This window comes from Lutjanus erythropterus, chromosome 5 (assembly GCF_056507025.1).
Source record: "Lutjanus erythropterus isolate fLutEry1 chromosome 5, fLutEry1.hap2, whole genome shotgun sequence".
In the NCBI taxonomy this organism is placed as follows: Eukaryota; Metazoa; Chordata; class Actinopteri; order Lutjaniformes; family Lutjanidae; genus Lutjanus; species Lutjanus erythropterus.
In genome coordinates, this window is record NC_139321.1 from 27,693,524 (window position 1) to 27,717,698 (window position 24,175).

Below are 24,175 nucleotides of genomic sequence, written 5' to 3' on the forward strand. Positions count from 1 at the left end.
ACCATAAAAGAACTTAAATAAGACAATATCAGATATCAAATATCATAAGTTCTTTTAGAATTTTTATTTTTTACTTTTAATAATATTCTATTCTCCTTTATTTCTTTTTTGTATTCCTTTATCATTCTATTTTATTATTTTGTTTTGTTTTTATTTTTCACTTGTAAATGTTCCAGGGCTGCTCTGCGACATTGTGTCTGACAGAAGTGAGAATGAAATAAAACTATTTTATCACGTTTGATGAGCGTCAACATGCAACAGCATTTACAATCTGTTATTCAGAGAAAATGCGTGAACATGAGTTCATGTGTGCATGCACACTTTCCTGCAGCAGCCTCTGTAAAGACCTGTCTGTCTGTCCAGACAATACATGGATATGATGTTACTCCTTCAAGGTGGAAGAATTCAAATTCTTTACTGAAGCAAAAGTACTAATATCACACTGTAAAAATACTTCACTGCAAGTAAAAGTTATGCATTCACAAAACAGTACTGAAGTAAAAGTACGGAAATATTATTAGATAAATTTACTTAAAGTAAAAGTAAGTGTTGTTGCAGTAAAATGTTCCCTGTCAGTGTTATTATGTCTGATGTTTTTGGATTAATAATAGTGCCTAAATGTCACTGCTGTTAACTGCTGTAGATGTTTAAGGTTGAGCAAATTTTAACAACTTTAAAGGCCACTGTTAGTTTAATCTACAGCAATGCATCATGGTCCATAAGACCATGTCTGTAACCAAGGCAAATGTCTGTCATCACTATCCTGTGAGAACCATGTATCTCTAAAAAGTCATAAAACAGCCTTTTTTCAGCTTTGTGGATTTAAAAAGTACAGTATTTGCCTCTGGGATGTAGTGTAGAAGCATAAAGTTGGATAAAATTTAATAAAGTACAGTATAAAATAAGTACAGTACTTGATGTAAATGTACTTACAGTCCACCACTGATTACAACTCTGAACTAATGCAAGATGGAAATTAATGATGATCACTTATGATTGATTAAATATGGAATTTAAAATCAATTAACTGACTAATTGCTAGGCATCAGACCCAAAGCCCAGTGTTATGTTTTAGTGTTTTTTATATTTTAAATATTCAAAATTTTCTCATTCATGTTAATGTCGATATTCACTTATCAGAAGATTCTACACAAAATATTCTATTACATAAATATTGTCTTTTTGTGCCTCATTCTGTTCTATATAGATCTTAGTTCTTATTCTTTGACAGACAGAGCAAAGTGGGGAGGGAGGACTGTACTGTGGAAGCACTGGGGTGTGACTGTGTGGTAATGACAAATGGTTTACATGGCTTTCTGCTCAGCTAGGATGATTCTTTAGCAGAATTTTGCTTGTGGCCCCATGCAGGTCAGGACTGGCTCTGTATATACTAAATTATTTAACATGGGAAAGAATATTTAACTTCACTAGCCAATTCTTTAATATTTGTTCAAGAAAACAGCCTTCTGAGTAACTTTGCATAGTGACATTGATGCAAAATCAGTGCACGGTCCACATATACAAGGTCTATTTTCATTCCAGCTCAAAAATTCACTATATGGGCCACCAAATTGGTAATAAGTGTGTTTTCTCCCAGCTAAAATTAGTATTGGGATTCGTTTCAAAAATCTAATGGTGGTTGAGCTGTAATGTTTTGTATGTAAAATCAAAGTATCTTGCAACTATAGCAGTTAAATAAATGTAGGGGAGAAAAAAAAAGAATATTTCCCTCTGAAACATTGTGTAGTAAAACTAGAAAGTAAAATAAATTGGATATACTGAATTAAAGTCCAAGTACCTCAAAACTGTACTTAAGCACAGAGCTCGAAGCAGCAAGGTAACCTCAAACGCCTAAAGAGGACACACAAAATCAATTATGAAAATAATAATGATTTTACGGCATGATATTGCAGTTTTTCTCTTACGTTATTTGTCGACTGAGAGGCCGTATTCAGTCTCTGGTTCACACTCCGCGGCAGAGGGTGGCGTTATGTGCCACAAACTTGATGCCAACCGCCGCTAAAATCAAGAAGATGAAGCTGTATCGACGACGAGCAGCGAGAGGGGCAGGAGACGTCGTGTATAGAAGGCAACCCCAGACTCGCGAATCGTCTCGCGAGAGTGATTTATTAAACCCAATTCATGATCGTTCCATCACCCTAGCAAAGGATTTTCTGTCCAAATCTACCCAGAGTTTAACGACATTGTTATAAAACAGAACTTGTTTGTACAAGATGTGCAACAAAGTGAAAAAACGCTTGCAACTCTCGCGACACTTTCACAAATCTAGGGTTCACTTCTAGACGAAGGGGAGGAAGGAGGGAGTCCACATAGCAAACTCTACTGGATCTTAACTAGCTGCCACAAACTGCCAGCCATGTAGTCTGACCAGCCTGCTCCCTGAACACAATCAGAAGCCGGATATATCAAGGTTGTTTTTTTGTTTTGTTTTTTTGACACGATGGCGCACACTAACCGGGATATTCTGGATTCTCGGCTCTGTTGAACATTTGTGACCTATCCATCAGAAACAACATCTGGCTAAGAAGCTAACAAGCGGCTAGCATTAGCCACAACCCCGAACAGCTGCTGTCACCCCGGAAGGCCGCCGCACCGCCGGGTGGGGATTTAACTTTCTCTGGCCGTGTCTGGACTGAACCAACACAAAGTCGCTAGCCAATGATACATTTCTGTTTATTCATTATCGGTAAGAATGGAGTCCTCTTTGGGGATTGTCGACGAGGAGTGCTTGGCAATATCCTTTTTGAATTGAGTTACAACCTTTTTCATATGTTTTTCAGTTTGTTTTAGCTCGTTGGCTAACGTTAGCTTTACTGAATCATAACGTCAGTTCACGTTAGCAAGACGGCCAACTTAACGAAATGTATAACAAGCTAACAAGATAACTGGACGTTAACTGTATTTTATGGATTTATAATTCGTGTGGGTTTATTTACCTGGGTCTTTTATAACTACATTTGACTTTGAATTCAGTTCTCCACATGCTAACCATACAAATCTGACCAACCTCCTCTGTAGTTGGGCAATTAAACCCACTTGTTCTTGAACAGAGTAACGTTAGCCATGATTTAGTTTAAGTTACACTGGCTGCCACCAACCACTTAAGCCACTGACCTGCTTTCTCTGTTTTTCTGCTTTATGACTTGTCACTTGTCTAATTGATTTGCCCCTGATTTTTTTTTTATTTAATAAGCATGGCTTTTTCTATCAAAGATTATAACTTGTTATGAGCACCCTCAGTCTAACCACACGCATAACTACTAATTTTCAAATCTAAAATTAAAGTGAGGCCCAGTCTGCGGTTAATTTCAATAACCACTAAGTGCTTGTGATGTCCATGAGTCTTTCTCATCCTCCTCAGTCAACGTAATTCCTTGATTATGATGCTCACACTGTGAGAGGTCAGGAGCTGAGGGCTGGAAACAAGGAGTCCAGACTGCTGTCACTAATTGAGCGCAGTGGACAGTTTGTGTAAGTATCATTAGAGAACCTGCTGACTGAAAAATTATGTATTTTTGTCATCAGGCAGCAGGTAAATTTAGTGGGATGTTTGAGTTTTGAAGCAGCTCTTTAGATGTTCATCTGCAGCATCCACTGCCTTTAGCTCTGAATGTTGATGAAGTCAAAGTTTTTGACAGCTTTTACCTTGTTTGAAGGTAGATACTTGCTGTGGCATATCTGAAGTGTCTGGTCTACTTGCCTCTATAATTGGGAGCTATTTTGTATTTTCTGCTGCCTTTGATTGGCATGCACTGAAAAGCTGTGTTGCTTTTTAGCAACACATTCAAATATGGCTTTCATCTTGCAAGAAGGCATGGGTACTGATATTGTTGTTGTTTACTGACTTTCAGCACTATCACAGGTTCATAAAGACTATTGTCATTAAAACACTAAATTATTTTGCTATAAATACTAAACTAACTACAACATTTTAATAGAATGAAAATTTCAAATAGACCCAAATATAATTTTTTCTTAGCTGAAATCTTTGTCATTTGACTAATCATATAAATAAAATCTGCTGTCATTTAGGAGCCTGCGCAAACAGGGCTTTGGTGATCTGCTCTTATTGATACTACTTGCCGTAGTTTGGTCAGAAAATAAAGGAATGACATGAAATGATTAAACAGTAATTATATTATTACTGTTTTACGGAAGTAACAAGTTAAATTGGGTATTGAATTTAATTGCATTTCCATTAAATTTAGTAAAATGGGCCCATACTTTTGAAATTTTTGCCCTGTCAGCTGTTTATGTAACATGCATAAACACAACTAGCAGTATTGTTTGTCCACGAGCTTATCAGTATTTTGGTACTGACCAGTCAGGAGCCAGTACCAGTTTAGTACCAGTTTGATATCCATCCCTAACTGCAAATGAACCATATGAAGATGGTGCAAAATACATTGTTGTATTAAAAAGGTGTGCGCCCTGCTAGCGTCACACTGAGTAATAAACATAATGATTCAGATTGTAAAGTTTGATTATTGTGCTTTCAGGTTGGTTGTCTTATCTAATCAATAGATTTTTATAGCGAATGACATTACACAGGCCTGACTATTGTTGGAGCCAGTTTGCGTAGTTAAATCAAACAGGTCAGGTGTTTTGGCAGAAAATAGAAATTGGACTATTTAGTATTTTCAGGTGAAAGGGCAAAGTTTTTCCTCCAGAGGACCTGAAACAAATGTTGCCTGTTACAGTTACAAAATATTAGGTGTCAGTTGAAATAAGTTAATTGCTGCATGGATCGGTGGCTCTGAAAGTCCTCTTCAGGCCAGTGTTGCCTGTGGAGCTGTAGTGATTTGGTTCAGTGTTAGATTAGCAGGATTTTAACCCAAGTCTTGGCAGCCCCAGCATTTGTTTAGTGAAAGGGGATGTTGTGGCAGACAGCAGTGGGTGTGTTAAACCATCGGTGTTGTTTGTGTTTGTAGCAGGTTGTGGCGTGTACTAGTGTGAGAGAGAAAGCAATTACACCTTACCAGCAGCCAGCTCACTTCACATTATCCAGAATTCCTCCACTTAGTCCTGGACTGTAATGAGACTCACATGGGCACACAAGCTCCGTCCTCAGCTGACTGTGTTAAAAACCCACACACACTGAACTCCACTCAGTCAGAATCATGGAGACCAGGTGCTGTCAGGGTTTTAGTTGGTGCTGCACAGATATGACAGCTTATTGTTGACATTTTTTAAATCAGCAGGGTCACTGTTATCGCAGGGTGAACAAAATAGCAGAAGAAGCACATTACAATGCAACAGCCCTACAGTAAATAACAATGTGAATTTGACAATATTTGATTTGAGTAAAAATTGTATAGTGTTCATTTTTGAGGCTCTGTATATTTGTGTTAAAGACCTCATTATGCCCCATCTAATCAGTGTTGGCATGATGTACTTGTGGCCACCTGTCATCTTTGCCAGTGCAGTCTTACAGTGTGATCTTCAAATCTTAAAATGTCTTCACATTTACTAATTAAAAAAATCTTTTTAAAAAGGTCTTAAATATTTATTTAATGGATGTTATAGCATGGTCTAAATAGGATGCCATTTACATTTTTATTTGAAAGACATGTATGAAATATAAAACAAATGAGCCTAAAGTCTAAATGACTTTCAGCAAAAAAAAGAGAATTCTATGTAGTGATTACATTAATATCATTCAGGACAATTTTTTTTTTTCACACTAAAACATAATTGGACAAATGCTTTTCAACTAAACCAGTTGTTGTCATTTTGCTTTATAATTTTTAACTGACAATGTATGTATTTACTCAGAGGAGTAGTCTGTATTTCACATTTTATATTAAATTTCATTGCACAATTGACTTTAAACTTAATTGAACAATTATTAAAAATATTAGATTAACTCACTGATATATGTAGACACTGTTTTTGAAACTATTCTGTTTGTCACAATTTATACTTACCAATGTAGGCCTGTAATAGACAATTATTTGAAGTTATTTGTTAAAGGTGACATAAAGTGGTGCACACACTCAAAGAGGACGGATAATAGAACTCATAAACTATTATCTCAGAAATAAGTTGGAGCAACATGTCTCATGGTCTCAATGAAAACTGAACATGATGAACTTCACCATAACATACATGTTTACTCCAGGACTGCTGTTTTGTAAGGTGTATCTGTTATTTCGTCCACACCCTTGAGGAGAGGATGTTCTCCATTGTTAGTTGTCGTGTAGCTTACGACATCAGAGGGTTTGTTGCTGATTCAGGTTAACTGTATGTCCTTGTCACGCATGTCCAGCAGCGCTGAATCATTTTCCTCTCGTCAACTGTAATCAGACTTAATGTCAAGTAGAGGAAAAGTCTGGGCAGTGCCCAGCATGCTGATTTGACCCTGGCTGTTAGTCAGCTATTGTTATAGTGAAATAAGACCTCACCCACATTAACCAACATCACACAGATTTGAAGCTGCTTATATTGACTATTTAATGACCCAAAACAAAGCTTCTGTGAATGTGTTTCTGGCTACAGTACTGAAAACATTTGTCATCAAAACTGATTAGAATAAAGGAGACCTTTGCATGTGTGCATGTGCATGATGATGACTATAATCTAATCCTCATATTACATAGATGATTATAATCTAATCCTAAACATTTACCCACATTGCATGCATGAAACACAATTTTAATCGCAAAGGAATGGCTATTAATGAGAAAAAAATCTGCAGGAGGTCATTATATGATTTGTATTTTTGATCATTTTATTGATTATTGTCACAGAGCAGCTGATGTTAAGCAAGACTGTGCTGTTCTCAAACAGATTGGGTGTTTTAGCCACCCCTGATGCTGTTGTGGCTCGTCCAGTGGCTCAGCTGTCTATACCCATCAATGGTAATTTTGAAATTGTGAGAGGTATGTGATCTTTTTTTGTCCTCTATCAAATTCACAGTATTAACTGTTTTGGGAATGCTAAGATTAATCAAGAATATTTTAAGTCACCTACTGCTGTAAACTGTTTAGAAGATGTTTGTAATCCCTGTCTCAATGGACGCAGCATGTTAATAAAGTTAACTCTAACCTCACTTTCTTATATCCACTGTGCAAAGTAGCATTATTGTTTTCTCAGGGTTACATCACAGTGATGTAAAAGTGAAAGTCCAGGAAGCATTTCCTTTGTACTGATATTACTTACAAATCAACACACAACAGCTAGAGCCTGTTGAAAAATTTATAACACCACTGGTTAAACAGACCTTTGAACTGAATGGGCACCATTAAAGCTCTCTTTCCTGTTTTATTTCAGAGGCTGAAGAGGCTCTTCTTATTAACTTCTCTGTAGATTGTAAGTACCTTATTCCTCTCTTTGGCTACTAAATCCTTTTTCTGTTTTGTTTTCAAACAGAGATTATGCAGAAAATATGTTATTTTGGTCCTTCAGGCAAGCTTGAAAGAATAATTTATTGTGGGAACAGCAGTGAGCTAAAACATGGCATTTATTGCAACCCTGCCCCTATCCAGCCATGCTACATTTTTAGAGCATGCCTTCAGCCAAATGTCTATGTCCTTTATTTAGCAGCAAACACTGGTCATGAGTTACCAGGTTTCTCTGAAAGAATGCTGAATTGTCTCACTGTTAAATCACTCTGCTTTGTTTTCTAGGCAGTCTGCATTTCTAATGTGTTTGCAAAGTCTAAAGGTGTCCCACGTGTGTAACTGTGTTTTCTGTACTCCTCTCAAGCTTCTGTTAGGATACGAATCAAAGGAGACAAAGCCCCTGAGCTGCTGCTTGAACTCCAGGATGATGATCGTACTCAGACTTTCCTTGCCCAGGTGAAGAGCGCGCAGCAACAAGGTAGGATTCTACTGTCTATCAGTTGTCTAAAGCAGTTGGATGATTAATTATTTAATCACTCATCTAAGATTTATTCACTGAGGGTGGATTACACCGCTCGCTGATTTCCTGTGTGTTCTTGCCACCCACGCACGGTGGAAAGGCTCATTTGGCTGCAGTTTCTGAAATCAGATCCACCTTTAAATTTGGCAGCCCACCTCTGTGAAAGCTTATGTCATTATGCTTTCATTCTTAGATTTATGGTTAACCATTTCCTCAAGTGAATGAGCAAAATGTAATTTTCTCATTCACTAAAATTAGAAGATATTAATGGCAGTTAGTGTAAAGACCGGTGTGGAATGACAATTCCTGCAAAGTGAGGAGAATTTCTTTTTGAAAGCATTTTTAGTTGTTAAGGAAAGGAGATGTTATACATTGGAGGGGATATTGTTTTTATTTTTATGCACTGCCAATTCTGTTTTGGCTTAAAAAAAAATTTATTCATGTATTCAATGTAATCAAGATATTCTGTTGTTGAACTTAAAATCAGTTGCAAAGAAAAGTAACAGGCTGGAATACATGATGACTCATCTGCATTGTAAAAGATGTGACCAACCAATATTCTCCCATGTAAAGAACATTATATTAAATATTGGAGAATAATTGTGGGTTTTCAGTTTATTTCACTTGTGTTGCACAACCCCTTGTGGTTTATCACAGCAATAGGGAAAGTTTGATTTGAGTTAAAAAAAAAACAAAAAAAAAACTGATGTTCTGGCACGTTAAGAGTTAACACACATTGTGTAGCTGCACTATGGCAACAGACTGAGAACAGTGAGGTGATTGTGTTAAAAGGAAACACAGGCTGAACTATTGCAGGATATGTGCTCTTCTCACTAAATGATGAAAATACAAAGTGGACTTCGTAAACTTTGAGCTTTGCAGACTACTCAGTTATAGCCAAAATGTTCACTGTTTACAGCAGCAGACATTTGTGTATCAGTTTATCAGTTTTGCATTTTATAATGCTCAGACAGGTACAGTTTAGTTCATCTTTGAAAATAAGGACCACCTCAAATTATAAGATTGTGATAAAATGTTGTAAGCTGTTCTGTATCCTTTGGATTGCATTAGAGATTTCATCTGTTTTTTGTTTTTTTACGTGGGTTTTCCCTAATTGTGTTTTTTGTATTTGTGCAAACTGTGGCTTAAAAAAAAGCTTTTTTTGTTTGCCACTTTAGTTGTCTCTATAAAGGGATATCTGCACATGAATGCAGAATCATTAAGCAAAAAAGTGTTCTTGTTTCCATTTGTTGTTTCAGTAGCATTGACTAATCACCTTTGAGTGGACCTTGGTTGCATGCAGGTTAACAGTCTATGTGGAAAGCAAAAGAGGTGGAATGTATTGGCGACTTGCAGTCTTTGGAATCCGTCGACTATTGTCTGACGCTGATTTAGCTTTTGATTAACTTTTTAAAAGATATCTGCATTCATATACAGATATCTGTTTATAGAGATTAGTAGGCTGCTCACAAAGTCTCAAGTTTTAATCAATTGTATAATGACACAGAAGAGGAAGTCTTGGCCCCAAAACGGAAGGTAAATCATCATCACATAATAGCTGATGGTTTCTGAAATTTCCACTTCATTAAGCAACACCCTGGAGAAATAATACATTTTGAAGTGAGATCATGGTTAGCCAGTAAGTTGTAATTGTTTTTCCACTCAGAACCTGATCACCCATTTTTACTGTTGCACGCCATTTGCCTTCATTCACTTTTAAATGGTTATGACCTATTCTCTAGTGATCAGTAGTACTACAGAGGAACTGAACCTCTTCAGTTGCATCATCAACAAGCCATTTGTTAGCTGATATCCTTTACTTCCTGTTATGACAACATTGCTCTTCTGGGTGTTGGCTTATTTAATGTGTTCATATTTACATTCAGAGAGGTCAGTTGAAATAGGTTGTGAATTTACTTACTTATGGTAAAAGCCTTTAATAAGGCATAGTAGTTTCTATCTAAAGGTGCAGCACCTTCATTGTTTTTTTTTTTTTACACAGTTTAAAATAACCCTACAAATATGCCACTCTTCTGCTTGAGTAAGGTTATGTTGAGCCTGGATCATGGTGTGCTTCCTTCTGACATTGCTGTTAACTTTTCTCAGTTGAATCCACACTCACAAAACCCAAAGCGATGGAGCCCCTTGCACCAACAGCCCTGAGGGGTCCAGTTCCCATCCCACCGCAAAGAGCAAACAAAAATGCTAACTCTGTGGGCTCTGGAGTCAGCACACCCAAATCTACCAGTGCACTGCCTCCCAACCTCAACAACAGCATGTCAACAAATCAGACTAACACAGGTAATGGACTGATACACTGTTTACATTTTGAAAAGTCCAACAGACAAGGAAAAAAGCTGTTTATATATTTCAGTTCACAGTTGTGTTCCATATTAGTTTCTGTTGCTGTTAGATTGAACTCTCTGCTTTTGTACCTGCTGTTTCTAAAGATCCAGTTCAATCACTTGCCTCAGACTTTGGCTTTGAGGACAATTTCAACCACGCTCTCAAAGTGGAGGAGAAGAAGAACCACCAGAATCGCATAGTGGCCTCTAGGGAGCCTCCTCCTGTTCCCCCTCTACCTCCTCGCAAAGCCTCCTACACTCCATCCAATCCTCTGCCTCCTCCACCAGTCCCTAAAGAGAGAGCTGTCTCCCTACAAGCCAAAGACAACTCCTTCACCACTAACACCAAACCAGAGTAAGTTAACCTTTAATGACAACATGTCAGATTAGCTAGAAACTGGCATTACATGGCGGAAGGCTCCGTATCTCAAAGTGGAATCTGTTTAAAATGTTGCTGGTGTTAAATAATACCTACTTTTTCCACTGCAGTAGTTTCAGGTCAGGGTTTGACCGTGTGGACAGGCCACCATCTTGGTGCGAAAGCCCCACCACCAACAGCATGAGACAGGCTATGTTCTCCAACCATGCAGGACAAAGAGAATACCTCATTAAACACCGCCTGGGGAAGAAAGAGAGCGAGTATGTGGACATCGAGAACTTCAGGTGAGAGCAGTGTCTTTGTTCTGTAAATCGTTAGTTTTGTTGTCTTCATATAGAACTGCAGCAGTTAAAAAATTATGCTCCTGCACACATTAAAGGAATAGTTTGGATTATTTGATGTGGGGTTGTATGAAGTAATTATACATATTCAGTGTATTAGCTACAGTATGCTAGTTGGCACCATACCAGTTAGGAGAAGCGGAGAGGAGCACCAGCATGGAAGCTAAGCAATGTACTGCTGTGGATGGGATCAGCAACAAAAGAGATTTTAACCAAAGAAAGTTTGTCCCAAAAAGATTGTCTGTTTAAATGTGTGCTATGTTTAGACTATTTTCACCACTTCACTTTGCTGTCAGACACCTCTTCTTCGCTCTGTTAGTTAGTTAGTGTTATTGTGTGACTTTGGTGTTTTAAATGGTTAGTTAAGATTTTTAAAAGTCAGAGAGTAACACAAACAAACTAACAGATCAAGGCAAGGGTACACCAGCAACTCTTCTGATCTATGAGGTAACATTACTGATTTTGCAGCGAAAATATTCTAAATGTAGTGTACACTTAAACCAATGATGACTTTTTTTTTAAAGTGGCTAAAATACCTTTTGTTGCTGACCCTGTTCACAGCAGTACATGGTTTAGCTTCCTACACTGGTGCTTCTGCTGCTTCTCCACGGCATTCACTGTAGTTAATACACCAACTATCAATAAGGACCCCACATAATCAAGCTTCAAATAATCCAAACCATCCCTTTAACCCGACATTGTTCACAAATACTGCGTCTTGTTTTTTTCTCTTCAGGTTTTTCACAGGAACGTGGAATGTGAATGGCCAGTCTCCAGACAGCAGCCTTGAGTCGTGGCTCTGCTGTGACCCAGAACCTCCTGATATTTATGCTCTAGGGTCAGTTGTACAGTTGTTTTCGGACCATGAAGTCTTAAATATATCGCCCCCAGCATTTTTGCTTTAATAACATCTAATGTGGTGACTGTGTTTATGACTGTAGTTTTCAAGAATTGGACCTGAGCACTGAAGCTTTCTTCTACATGGACTCATCCAAGGAGCAGCTGTGGGTGGAAGCTGTGGAGAGGAGTTTGCACCAAAAAGCCAAATACAAAAGGGTGAGAGGAGACAGACTTTCTGACAGATAAAATAGGTGGCTGTGGCACCAGGAGACATAGTGGATCATCCACCAATCACAGGCTTGGCAGTTCAGTCCTCAGGCAAAACACTGAACCCCAAACACCATCAGTATGAATGGGTGAATGAGCAGTAAAGCAAGCGGGACAAATGCAGCCATTTACCCTGAATTAACACTGTCATAGTAAATTGGGTCCTGCAATATGGATGAATATAATAGTACTAATTTGCATGTTCTAATGTCTACAGGTTCGGATCATACGACTGGTTGGAATGATGCTTGTGGTCTATGTCAAAAAGACACACAAGAGTCACATAAAAGAAGTGGCTGCAGAGCATGTGGGGACAGGAATCATGGGAAAAATGGTTTGTTAACACTAAACACTTGTTTTTGTTTTTTCACATTTAAGCTAGAGCTCCAAAATTAATAGAAATATTATCAAAATTGTAGTATGGCCAAGTGCAATATCCAAATCACAGAGGCTGGTGTGACAAAAGAGCATTATAATGAAGTACTGTAATGTTGCAGAGAAAATTTAATTTGTTACTGTATTGTGCACCCTTAATTTAGGAGCAGTAGCTCATGAGGAAGTTGTAAAATTTTCAAAATTGCTGTATCACTCAGTGTGAAGAAATGATTTGTGCTTAAAAGTTGCTGGATATGAGACTTGATCTAGATCCACATGGATCGTTTGTTCTTTTTTGTGTTCTTGTTTTCATCCTGATAACAGTATTTATAGTACACTGCACTTGATTTATTTAATATGGCTGCATAGACCTAATTCCCGCGTCGATTTGCCTAAATTAAATGACTGTTAAAATGTCAGTATCAAAAATATTTGATATGCTTTGCAGGGGAACAAAGGCGGCGTGGCAGTGAGGTTTGTTTTCCACAACACTAGCTTCTGCATTGTCAACTCCCATCTAGCAGCGCACGTAGAAGACTTTGAGCGCCGGAACCAGGACTACAAAGACATATGTGCCCGCATGACCTTCCACTTGCTGGACCACCCGCCTCTCAGTATCGTCAAGCACGAGTGAGTCCTCAGTCATTCATGTCCAGAGTGAGAACGTGGCCCTGAATTAATGTTTGACATCTGACTTTGCAGTGATTGGTTATGTTACAGCTGTCATTGATTTTTTGTTTTGTTGGCTGTTTTGTTGAGTTTACATGTAAATGTTTTTGTCACTTTCCCAGCATTCTGCAATACTAAACTCATCCCATATTATAAAGCTTTATTACTTATATTACTAATTTAATCAGTATCATTGTCTTAAGTAGCTTTACAAGCATGAGCTATAGACTACAATTCTGTTTTTGTAAAGGTAATTGTATTTACCACATGGTATAATTCTGTTGTTTTAAGCCATCCTTCTGCATCTTTGGGTTTCAGTGTTGTAATCTGGCTCGGGGACTTAAACTATCGACTGTTCATGTATGATGCTGCTGAGGTCAAACAGATCATTGGGAAGAACGAGCTAAAAAAGCTTCAAGAGGTTGATCAGGTAAGAGACTGTTGTCTGGCTCGGTGTTTTCTCTAAACTTAATGAGGGCTGCAACTAACGATTGTTTTCATTATTGATTAATCTCCTCATTGTTTTCAAAATTAAGTCTATAAAATGTCACAAACACGTGAAAAATGCTGAGCACAATATTCCGGAGCCTAAAGTGACATCTTCAAATTGCTTCTTCTTTTGTCCAACCAACAGTCCAAATCCCAAAGACTGTTGTCATTTATCACTATAAATCATAAAGTAATGCAGCAGATCTTGACATTAAAGAACCTGGAGCCAGGAAATGTTTGACATTTTTGCTTGTCACCAGTTGGTGATTAATTTTATTTTGATCAATTAATCAACTAAGTTTTGCAATTCTAAACTTAAGTAGGTTATCAGTACACAAATATTAACTACATTTTTACTTTAAACTTTAAAAACACTGACACATGCTGCACGTGCCTTAGACATGATAATTATCAGGTACAGGAAAATGCCCCATCACTGCTTCTGTTTAAACAATTAGCTACACTTTCCTTGTTAAGCAGTTTTAAATGTATTGCTTGAACAATTTAGCACAAAATAAGAGAATTTTGGACTTGGTTTAGGCTCTTCAACTAAAACTCTAGTGTTTCTGCTCAGAAGCCCGTAGTAAACTATGCTTGTTTGTATGAGCCGACTGTGCTTTTGTTTTGCAGCTCTCAGATGTGAACTTGTGTAAATGTATGACAAACACTAAATAATTTCTAGATAAATGGAGATTAGGTAAATATTTAACGGAAGCTGTTTTGCCATTATTACACAGGTTGTTTGTAATCTGTTATAACTTCCTCTTTGACTGAGTGTGATAATAATGAAGAATTCTGTCTGGACACTTTCACCAAATAATACACTGAAATGTTACCACTTGTTATTGTTTAGCTGAATATTCAGAGGCAGACGAAGAGAGCCTTCACAGACTTCATGGAGGGGGAGATCAATTTCATTCCCACATATAAATATGACCCCAAAACAGATCGATGGGACTCAAGGTAACATAATACTAAACATATTCCTGTGTTGTTCTCTTATTTGTTAATGACTGAGCACACAAACTCACGCCAGGATTTTCTGTTTTCTAGTTGTGGAAACTCTTCCTCAGTTTCAGTTTTTCTTCTCTGTAATCCTGATTAAATTTTGCCTGTGAGGAAGCTTTTTCCGGCCTTATCATTGCACTAATACAGAGTCAGCAGTACTGTCTAAAGTCTGACGCTTAACCTTGTCTCTGAAATTGTGACTGTTTCCTGCAGTGGGAAGTGCCGTGTCCCGGCTTGGTGTGACAGAATTCTCTGGAGGGGTAACAATGTCAAGCAGCTCAAATACCGGAGTCACATGGAGCTGCAAACTAGTGACCACAAGCCTGTCAGCTCCCTCTTCAGTATCGGGGTAAGAGGAGATGTTATCAAAAAAAAAAAAAAAAAAGAAAACCTAAACTGACAGGTGAAAAACAAAAGGTTCTCGTATTAGTTTTGACAGTATCCATGACTTTAATGTATTTAATATTTTCTATTAATGGAAATGAATAAAAATATGACCTTTGTGTTTTATAACAGGTTAAGGTGGTGAATGAGGAGCGCCACAAAAGGGTGTTTGAAGAGATTGTTCGGGCGATGGACAGAATGGAGAATGATTTCCTTCCATCTCTGTCTCTGAGCAGAAGAGAGGTGAAAATAAAGTCCTCACATCCTCTTGCACTTGTCACTAATAACCTTAAAACAGGAGAGCCTGTTGTAATTTCTCCCACAATTTCTAGGATAAAATGACTAGGAATCTATGATTAATATTTGTCTCTCTGTTTCCGGTGTCTGTTTCCCTTTCCCACAGTTTACATTTGAGAATGTGAAATTCCGGCAGCTTCAGAAGGAGCGTTTCCTAATAACAAATGACGGCCAGGTCCCCTGTCACTTCGCCTTCATCCCCAAACTCAATGATTCGCAGTACTGCAAGTCTTGGCTCCGTGCCGAGCCAAGTGATGGATTCTTAGACCCGAGTAAGTCCTTTTATCTTAATAAATCTCTGTTCATTTCTGATTATCCTCAGGCAAGTTACCTCCAATTTTACATCTGTGATCATGTGGTATTTTAATTATTGTAGATGAAATCTAAAAAGGAGATTAAAAAACGTGGATAAATCTGCTTAGGATAACATTGTACTGTCACATGTAGCAAGTTTGCTGCTTTAAGTGTCATTTCAAATAGCTTTAAAAAAGCTTATACTACTCATTCCTTTTTTTTTTCTTTTTTTTTTAAGTTCGGTGCACAACACGTAACTCCTGTATCAGCCTACATGAGTATATGTTACCAGTAAGACTTGTGTTTTAATGCCTTTTTTCATTATCTGTCATGTGAAAACATCAGATTTTCAGTCAGAGAAAGTGAAAGTGTACACAACTGTGCTGAGGCGGCTGACAGTGCATCATCTTTTGTCACTTTAGTCAAATTACGAATTGTATGTGGTGATTTAGAGACTTGGTTTGTAAAGTTGTACTGCCTGTGATGCTGTTGCATTGCTCTGTGTACAATGATGCAGCTAAAAAGCAAGAGCCGAAATTTGTTTGCCAAGTCACAAGTATTTTTTTTTTCAGAAAGTGTGCCAGCTAATATGAAACTATATTTATGATTTCCCTTCTTTATAAATCCCCACTGCAATGTTCTCCCCGTGCATTTTGTAAACTTCTATCTGTTTTATCCTGTTACTGTAATGCACACTGACTGACAACACCAAAAAATGACTGCTTGACTTAAAGAATCTCAGTTGACTGAGTTGTTTCTCAGTGTTGTGAATTTCTCAGTAAAATATCCTCTAAATCTCTTCTTTATCTAACTGAACAGATGAGACTCTGGAGATCTATCTGGAGGTGTATGTCAGTAAAGACTCTGTCACGCTGCTGAACTCTGGAGAGGACTCCATAGAGGACATTCTGGTGCTCCATCTGGACCGTGGCAAGGACTACTTTATCACCATCTCTGGCAACTACCTGCCCAGCTGCTTTGGCACCTCGCTGGAGACTCTGTGCCGCATGAAGAAGCCCATCAGAGAGATCCCCATCACCAAGCTCATCGACCTGGTGAGGGAAAGCTCGTCCAGCACTCTTGAAAAGGGAAATACAATCAGACCAGTTTAAAGTGATAGGATTAGTGAACAGACATACTTTCATCAGATTAGTCGAAACTCTGACTGGGAAACATGAACCTTCCTCAACATAGAGCAGTTTTAGCTCAGATTGTAATCCTCACTCTGTAGCTCCTCACTCCCTGAAACCAGAGCAGGAACGCGTGAGGGCTTGTTCACTCCCTCAGGGGAAGCTCAGTCACACAGAGAACCTATATTTGGAGAGCATTAAATGTCTCAACCTGTATATTTCTGGCCATGAGGGGCCAAGGGAACGAGGAAGTGGCAGAAACATGGGAAGGGAGCTCCTAAAAACAGGGAAAACTGACTCAGGTTAGGCTCATATTAGTGCTTTATAGAAATAGACTCCTTTGGTCTTAACACATTCACCTCTGTCTGTTTCCATAATGCTATTTTTGACTTTATCTGATTTGGCTTGGGAATATAATGCTATTGCCATTCAGTGCTCCTTTATTTCTATTTGGACTATTCCTTTTTCCTACTGACCTTGTGTACTTTATCACTGATTTATGCAAGAACAATCAATAATCTTTTTTCTGATTTTGTGATTATCCATACCACTTCTATCTACTTTCTTCTTATGTTTTCCTTCATCGCCTCTCCTTGCCTTGATCATTCCTTTCCAACTCTTCACTGTGGTTGTGGGCTGACTTCTTGCTCAGGGAGAGGACAGCTACATGGAAAAGGTAAAATATTAACAGTGATACTGATCAGCTATCGGGCAAATCAGGGTCAATATCTCCATAGTTACAAGACTTAAGTAATCTGCTTTATGACACTTTATTGACCTTCCTCAATTATTTGTGGTGTAAAGGGAAACTAGTTCAAGTAATGTGGAATCAGTCATGGCAGGATATGAGTACAACAATAGACTCAGTGTAGGCTACGCCTTGTTAATGTGTAACCTCAGAGAGACAGTTCAGGTTTTTTGAAGTGGGCTGCTTGAGATTCTTATTCATCATCAGTAGATGGTGGTTGACACGCCCCCAGTTTGGAGAAGCAGCAGGAGTACTGGCACGGAAGCTAAGCAATGTACTGCTGTGGACAGGGTCAGCAACCAAATGTATTTTAGCCCCTTAAAAAATCAATATTGTTTTAAGTGTATGTTATATTTAGAATATTTTTTCACACTTTGCCATGCTGTTAGCCAGCTTTTTCTGACAGAAAAATATTGCTCTCTCTTGCTCAATCAGACTCCTTTTTCAGAAAGTCATTTTCCCAACAGAACATGGGAGCTGGTCGTCTACCGCTGCCTCAATCAGCTAGTTTGTTTGTGACCAGCAACTTCTGTGTTCTGCGAGCTAAAATAATTGATTTTGCCGGTGAAGTCTGGTTGGTTTGGTTAACATGATCTTTGGCGTATATAACGGCAGTTTCCTGAAAAGGTTGTCTGATGGCAAAGTAAAGTGGTGAAAATATTGTAATTATAGGGTACGCTTAAACTGATAGTTTTTCTTTTTCTTCAGGTAAATACATTGTATTACTGACCCTGTCCACAGCAGTACAATGCATAGCTTTTTTCACTGGTATTTCAGACTTTTCTGGATACAATGCTTGGACCACTTACTTTAAAACTGTTATTCTCTTGAAATTAAAGGAATAGTTCCACATTTTGGAAACCATGTTTCTGAGAATTAGATTGGAAGTTTAATAGTAAATGCAGTTAGCCTTGCTTAGCATAAAGACTGCGAGCAGAAGGAATCAGCTACTCTTGTTCTACAACATCAGTGGGCCTTCAGCCAGAAAATGGTCTAGCTCAAGAGGCTCAGTTAATGGGGGGCTTATTGCTTCAGATACCCGGGAGCCATGAAATCTGATCCAGGACAGGCAGTTTGAGTAACAGATCCAGGAGTTTGAAGGCTTATGGAGGTGGTTTGAAAAGTGATTACATTTGAATTTGTACATATGCGTCTATGTGAAATACAGAGTGACGAAAGTGCATCAGAGTGACTGTGCAGAATCCATGCTGCTACTAGCAGAGCGGTATGGAGGACAGCACAGTTCATAGACAGACGCTGAAATAAATTTTCTGCTGGCACTTTGGGGGAGGCTTCTGTGTCTGCAAAGCTGGGAGGACCATGAATGAACATGCTTCCATCTTGGAAAGCGATGTCATCAACATAGGTATTTATTGATGTCATTGTCATTACCACAGCAGCTCATGAAGATATGTAGTTGATGTCTGAACACTCTTAGAGATCTGATTTGAGAAGCAGATCTGATTTGCCTGAAATCTGAACAAAGCCAAAGTGTGCTTCTTAAATGTTGGACTGTTATTGTGCAGCAACACTTACCTGCTGTTTTCACCTTAGGCCGATTAAAAAGTAGCTTCTTTAGCTAATCAGAAAATTGAATCTGTGCACACTCACTCTACATTTCAGAAAGCTGATGAGCAACAATTGGTATCCCTCAGGCAATCACAGACCAGCTTAGTTATAATCTGTGTGTGTGGATCAGTCACCCATTAAATCTCCCCTGGCCCTCTGAGGACAGGGTACACCAGTCCACTGAAACCTAGACACACACCAACACACTAAATCTCATTTCACAGCAGGGCACCCTCATTGCACAGCTCCCTCAAACACATGATTAAAGTTAATGAGAAGAAGCATTAACGTCTGTTCAGCTAAGCTCACACACTCCTATGAAGCCAAACGACAAGTCTCATCTTCCATTTTATAACTTGTTACTGATCAGTTAAACTAAATAACTGCATGAGTAAACAGACAGCCCCTTCGAATATAAATTAGGCCCAATTTCTTTATAATGCTGCAGTTTATACATTTTATCATAAAGCTTTCTTGGTCTTGAATCTCCCATGGAAAATAAACTCTGAGGGTTCACAGTAGAAGCTCTGGGTGATGAAACATTTTACAGAATATCACATTAGTTCTGCTTGTTAGCTTCACATCGTCCCTTTTTAAAGGCCCACTCTAGTTTCCCAGGCATTTATGTGCACCCTCACTGGCTGTGGTTATTTTTGGATGTCTCTTGTCTCAGGGATCCATTTGCAGAGACAAAAAGAATTTGATATCCCGCCCTTTCTAAAATGGCTCAGACCCCAGAGATAATCCTGACCTCACTGCTGCTCTTACTACATCACTAATTGATCAGATGTGTCACTTGCAGTCATTCTAGAAGTCTTTATGAATCACATTGCATGGCAATAATATCATTATTTCTGATCATTTTCCCTGTAATGAGTAAATGGAAAAATACTGGTTTATTATTACAGGAAATGTCTCTGTTACAGTTTTTCAGTGTGAAACATAGAGACTCTGTTATCTCTCATCAGGAAAAGTCAAAGGTGAACTTCCTGATGGTGGATGGTGCAAGTACTGAGGACATACCTCTCAAAATCCCCAAAGAGGTTTGGATTCTTGTCAACCATCTCTTCACCAAGTCCTGCGATCAGGTGAGAAGGCTACAACTGATTAAGTGTTGGATATGTAATCACTCCTTGTACAATAGCAGCAATCATTGCTGATAGTATATTTATGCAAAGTACATTATTAGGTTAATGAGTTTGGAAGCCTGATGGCCTTGTGGTTAAAAAAAAACTGCCTTTATTTCTAGTGAATGTTTATTATTGAGAACTGATAAGACTGCTGAACTGTGGATGTGAGGGATGTAGGTCATTGATTTTATTGTTGATACATTAGAGCTTTTAATCAAGAGTTACAGTACTTGTGTATGTGCTTTAAGATGGAGTAATACAGACAAATTCTTGGAGAAAACTGGGTCATGAAAAAAAAATGTGATATACATGATGAAATGATATTTTAAATAATGGCTATTAGTGCTTAAAATGGGCATTTATCAACAAAATGAATTTTAAGAAATACATATCAGCCACATACATACAATGGCCAAACAAGCACTTCTCAGCCCTGAATATGATCTAATCAGTGTTTAACTTTGACACACTTGGATTAGTGAGGTGAAAACTTTATTTTGTTTTATTTTTTATTTAGATTTATTTTTTATTTATTTAGCAAGGGCTAATTTACGGGATGGAGTACAAAGTTCTTTATTTGCATTGTACTATAAGACGTTATGTTCATGTCTGACAAATATATCACCACTGCCCGTGTGGCTGCACACTTGTATGTGTGTGACACAATAACCAACTATAGTGATACTAATTGGACACAGAGATACTTGTGGAAATTTGTTTTAAATGTTCCATATTTCTTCTTCCAGGAGGACTTGTTCCAGACACCAGGTCTACAGGAGGAGCTTCAGAGCATCATCGACTGTCTGGACACCAGCATTCCAGACTCCGTCTGTATCCTTGTTTATGAGGCCTGTCCCACAGACCCAGTCCTGCAACCACTTCAGTGTCCAACAGCAAATAAAGCAAAAGGCACATGAGGAACATTGAGAGACATACTATCTCAGTTATTATTTGGACTGTATTGTGTCTTCGTCACACAGAAGTGTTAGCATTATCATGATAATAATAGCATTAATCACAGTAATCATCTGACCTTTCTAGCTATAAATGTTTACATATGACAACAAGAAGACATAGAGGGAGACACAGGGTCTGAGAGTGATTATGCAAAAGTTTATTATGTTAATATCCAGATGAATGATACACTCAACTGGCCCACACTGAACTCCATATTTGCTTATTCTTCCCTAACTGTTGATGTAGCTGGTTGTAACCACTCTGTAGCTGAGGCTCTGCTGATCTTCTTGGAGGCCTTGCCAGAGCCAGTGGTTTGTTATGAACTCTACCAACGGTGCCTCGACTGCGCTCATGACAGCCGCCTTTGCAAACAGGTATAGCGACTATGCTTAACATACAATGTATTTGTCTTTTCACTCTGCTATTTACTGTTTTTAAGAGCCATTTTGGAGTGTTTTACTTGCAGTTGCAGAGAAAAGAGTGCAGAAAAAATGCACTTTAGTCCTGCATTATCTGTATTTTCTGTCACATACTGCATACAGTAATGCATCTCAATAATCATTGTCTTCTTTTGGCATTTGACAGTTGATCTCCCAGTTGCCCCGGGCCCATCGCAATGTGTTTCGCTACTTAATGGCCTTTCTGAAGGAACTTCTCAAGCACTCACACAACAACAACCTAACAGCCAGCCTCATAGGTATGAAATGGATACCTCATGTCTTAATGTTCACCGTGCTTTATCATTTATTGAGCTGCGCTGTCACTGTAGCAAACCATTGTGATTTGTCAGTGTAATAAATACTAAACTATATTTATTACACTGACAAATCACAATGGTTTGCTACAGTGACATGAATATTCATTGTGTGGCATACAGCAATCTTTAGATAAATAAACAGACATTTAAACAACAGCACCAACTACAGCACGTCGACACCAAATCTGTCAAAGTGCTCTACATATTATGCAGCATCCTCACACAGGTTCAGTTATTTTGATTATACAGAGCATGTAAAAGTGTTTCATTTTACTTGATAGAAGAGTGAGTAAGTCTTAGTATATCAGTTTCTTTTGTTTACATCTCTGTCCTGTTCTTGTGTTTTAGCAACACTCTTTGCCAGCCTCCTCATCCGACCGCCTCCCAACCTGGTGGGCAGGCAGACACCACATGACCGACAGAAAGCTATCGACTTCATTCTGGGTTTCCTCATGGCAGGAGACGAGGAGTAACAAAGGACAATTGTCACTCACGACGTCAGTCAGGTTTAGAGTTGATTCTCAACCCGACTTACTGTTGACAAAAGACCTGGACCTGTAGGACACTGTGTAACACAATCCACTTGGTATCTTGTCATCTATTGGAGACCAGTGCAGCTGTTTTGCACCATATCATTCACAAATTCTCATGTTAGAGGAAGACTTCCATTAGAACTGTGATGATTTTACCAAGTGTCATATCTTCAGTTCATTCACAGAACGACCGCTCGCTGGATTTGGAAGCACTTAGGAGAGGTTTGAACTGATGCCTATGCACTTTCTGATGACCCAAAGGCCTCCGGACTAGAGTCATCCTTGTCCTCAGCTGACCCTTCTTATTGTAGGTGCTCATGCCAAAATACACCGTGAACAGTGAGTGGTATGAATGTGAAAACACTATGTATCCATAGATGCTAAGCGAAAGAATCAATTACACTAAAGAAAAGGAAAGCAGACTGAATACTAGTATACAGTTTAAAGCATTAAATAGTTTGAAATGGGATAATTGTGGAAATCTATATACTAAGAATGTCTAAGCTTAAGAAAAATCAAGACAATCACCCATTTTGCAGCATTTTAACTTTAAAGAGGGGACAATATTAAGATATGTGTGAGCATCACCATACCCATTGTATTTTAGCTGTTATTTATATATTTTTGTCTTCTTAGTTTGCACCATATGAACAGTTTTTGGTTTCTACTACAGTTTATTCTCAGTTCATCATTGGTTGTAAAATATTTCATCACTTGTTTTTATCGTCCTGTTATAGAAAACGTGAATGTTTGCTGTGTTATTGTGTGACTTCAGCCGTGAGCCTTACATTTTCTTTTGCCAGTTCCTCTTGAATTACACAAGAAGTCTGTTAACACACTAACTTCCTGGTCCACCGGAGTCGAGTGAAGAGTCACGCTCTGTGGTTCTTGATGTCTTAAATCATGTAAATAGTGATTGTTTCCCTGTTTCATGGGTATTTGAGTGTTGGTATGGTGATGCAAATCTGTGATGATGGTGTCTACAGTTTGTCATGTTTGTCATGAAGGTGGTACTGTTGATGTCTGTTTGTTTACATGTTTTTTTCCTCACTTCTGCCACATCTTACAGCTCATTATTATTAGTTGTTTAAGGCCTGTGTGATGCCAAGACACAGTCGCTGTGTTCCTTATGGTAAATGCAGATGAGTAATTCTCCTGTTTTAAGTGATGCAGCAGTTTCTGGGTGCAAGTTTAGCAAGATTTAATGGCTCATTACTCTGCAGGATACAGCCTGTCTTTGTGCACCGTTCTCATTTGTGCCACAGAGGATGTTTTTTTCCTGCAGTCACTGTTGCATAACATGTCATGGTTATTGAAATAAGGAACTTCTGTGCTGTGTATAATGAACAGTGTTTCCTCTTTAACAGTTTTACCCAAGAGATGTCAGCATTAGCTCTCCCAGTGGACAAAAACATTCACATTTATGATAGTAATTTCCTTTGCTCAGTATCTCCTGCAATGCAGTGATGCCAGCAACTTCGGAGGTTTTCTTGTTTGGAGGTGATTGCTGCATTTCCACAGAAAGTATCCACAACTTTTAACCCCAGGAGCTATTTTTTAAGGAACTAAAGTTGCGTTGTCACACAAGAATCCAGAACTTATAGTCCCAGTAGCTACTTTTCAAGAAAGTAAAACCATGTTTCCACCCAAGTACCCAGAAATTTTAGTCCCAGGAACTAAAAAGGTGCCTTAAGTCTGTGGTTCCACTACAGTGCAAGACCTGCAAAGATTAGACCAATTAGTTTGCTGATATGTAAAAAAGCTATGGCCATTTTTACA

The 24,175-nt window shown here is 38.4% G+C and overlaps 1 protein-coding gene across 3 annotated transcripts; it reads left to right on the forward strand.

The window, feature by feature from the left end:
• The first annotated feature begins 2,317 nt into the window (after nt 1-2,317).
• Nucleotides 2,318-23,768, forward strand: ocrl (OCRL inositol polyphosphate-5-phosphatase). Of its 3 annotated transcripts, XM_084719503.1 has the most exons (24): nt 2,318-2,755; nt 3,413-3,492; nt 6,811-6,902; nt 7,294-7,332; nt 7,729-7,842; nt 9,991-10,185; nt 10,335-10,584; nt 10,719-10,892; nt 11,686-11,787; nt 11,891-12,005; nt 12,274-12,390; nt 12,880-13,061; nt 13,419-13,530; nt 14,443-14,552; nt 14,811-14,946; nt 15,114-15,224; nt 15,385-15,550; nt 16,392-16,627; nt 17,355-17,378; nt 19,988-20,107; nt 20,896-20,980; nt 21,353-21,480; nt 21,692-21,803; nt 22,212-23,768. In XM_084719503.1, the coding sequence occupies exons 1-24, from the start codon at nt 2,714-2,716 to the stop codon at nt 22,334-22,336; spliced, it is 2,967 nt and encodes a 988-aa protein (XP_084575629.1). In that variant the 5' UTR covers nt 2,318-2,713; the 3' UTR covers nt 22,337-23,768. The 3 variants fall into 3 exon arrangements, with proteins under 3 accessions (XP_084575629.1, XP_084575630.1, XP_084575631.1); XM_084719504.1 differs by lacking the exon at nt 17,355-17,378 and having other exon boundaries at nt 2,319-2,755; XM_084719505.1 differs by lacking the exon at nt 3,413-3,492 and having other exon boundaries at nt 2,667-2,707.
• Nucleotides 23,769-24,175: the final 407 nt, after the last annotated feature.

Excerpts from the sequence above, each read along its gene's own strand:
- ocrl (XM_084719503.1), top strand. The coding sequence starts at position 2,714 with ATGGAGTCCTCTTTGGGGATTGTCGACGAGGAGTGCTTGGCA. Across the intron at positions 10,893-11,685 it reads GTGGACATCGAGAACTTCAG|GTTTTTCACAGGAACGTGGA; the intron begins GTGAGAGCAGTG and ends TTTTCTCTTCAG. Across the intron at positions 15,225-15,384 it reads TGTCTCTGAGCAGAAGAGAG|TTTACATTTGAGAATGTGAA; the intron begins GTGAAAATAAAG and ends CCTTTCCCACAG.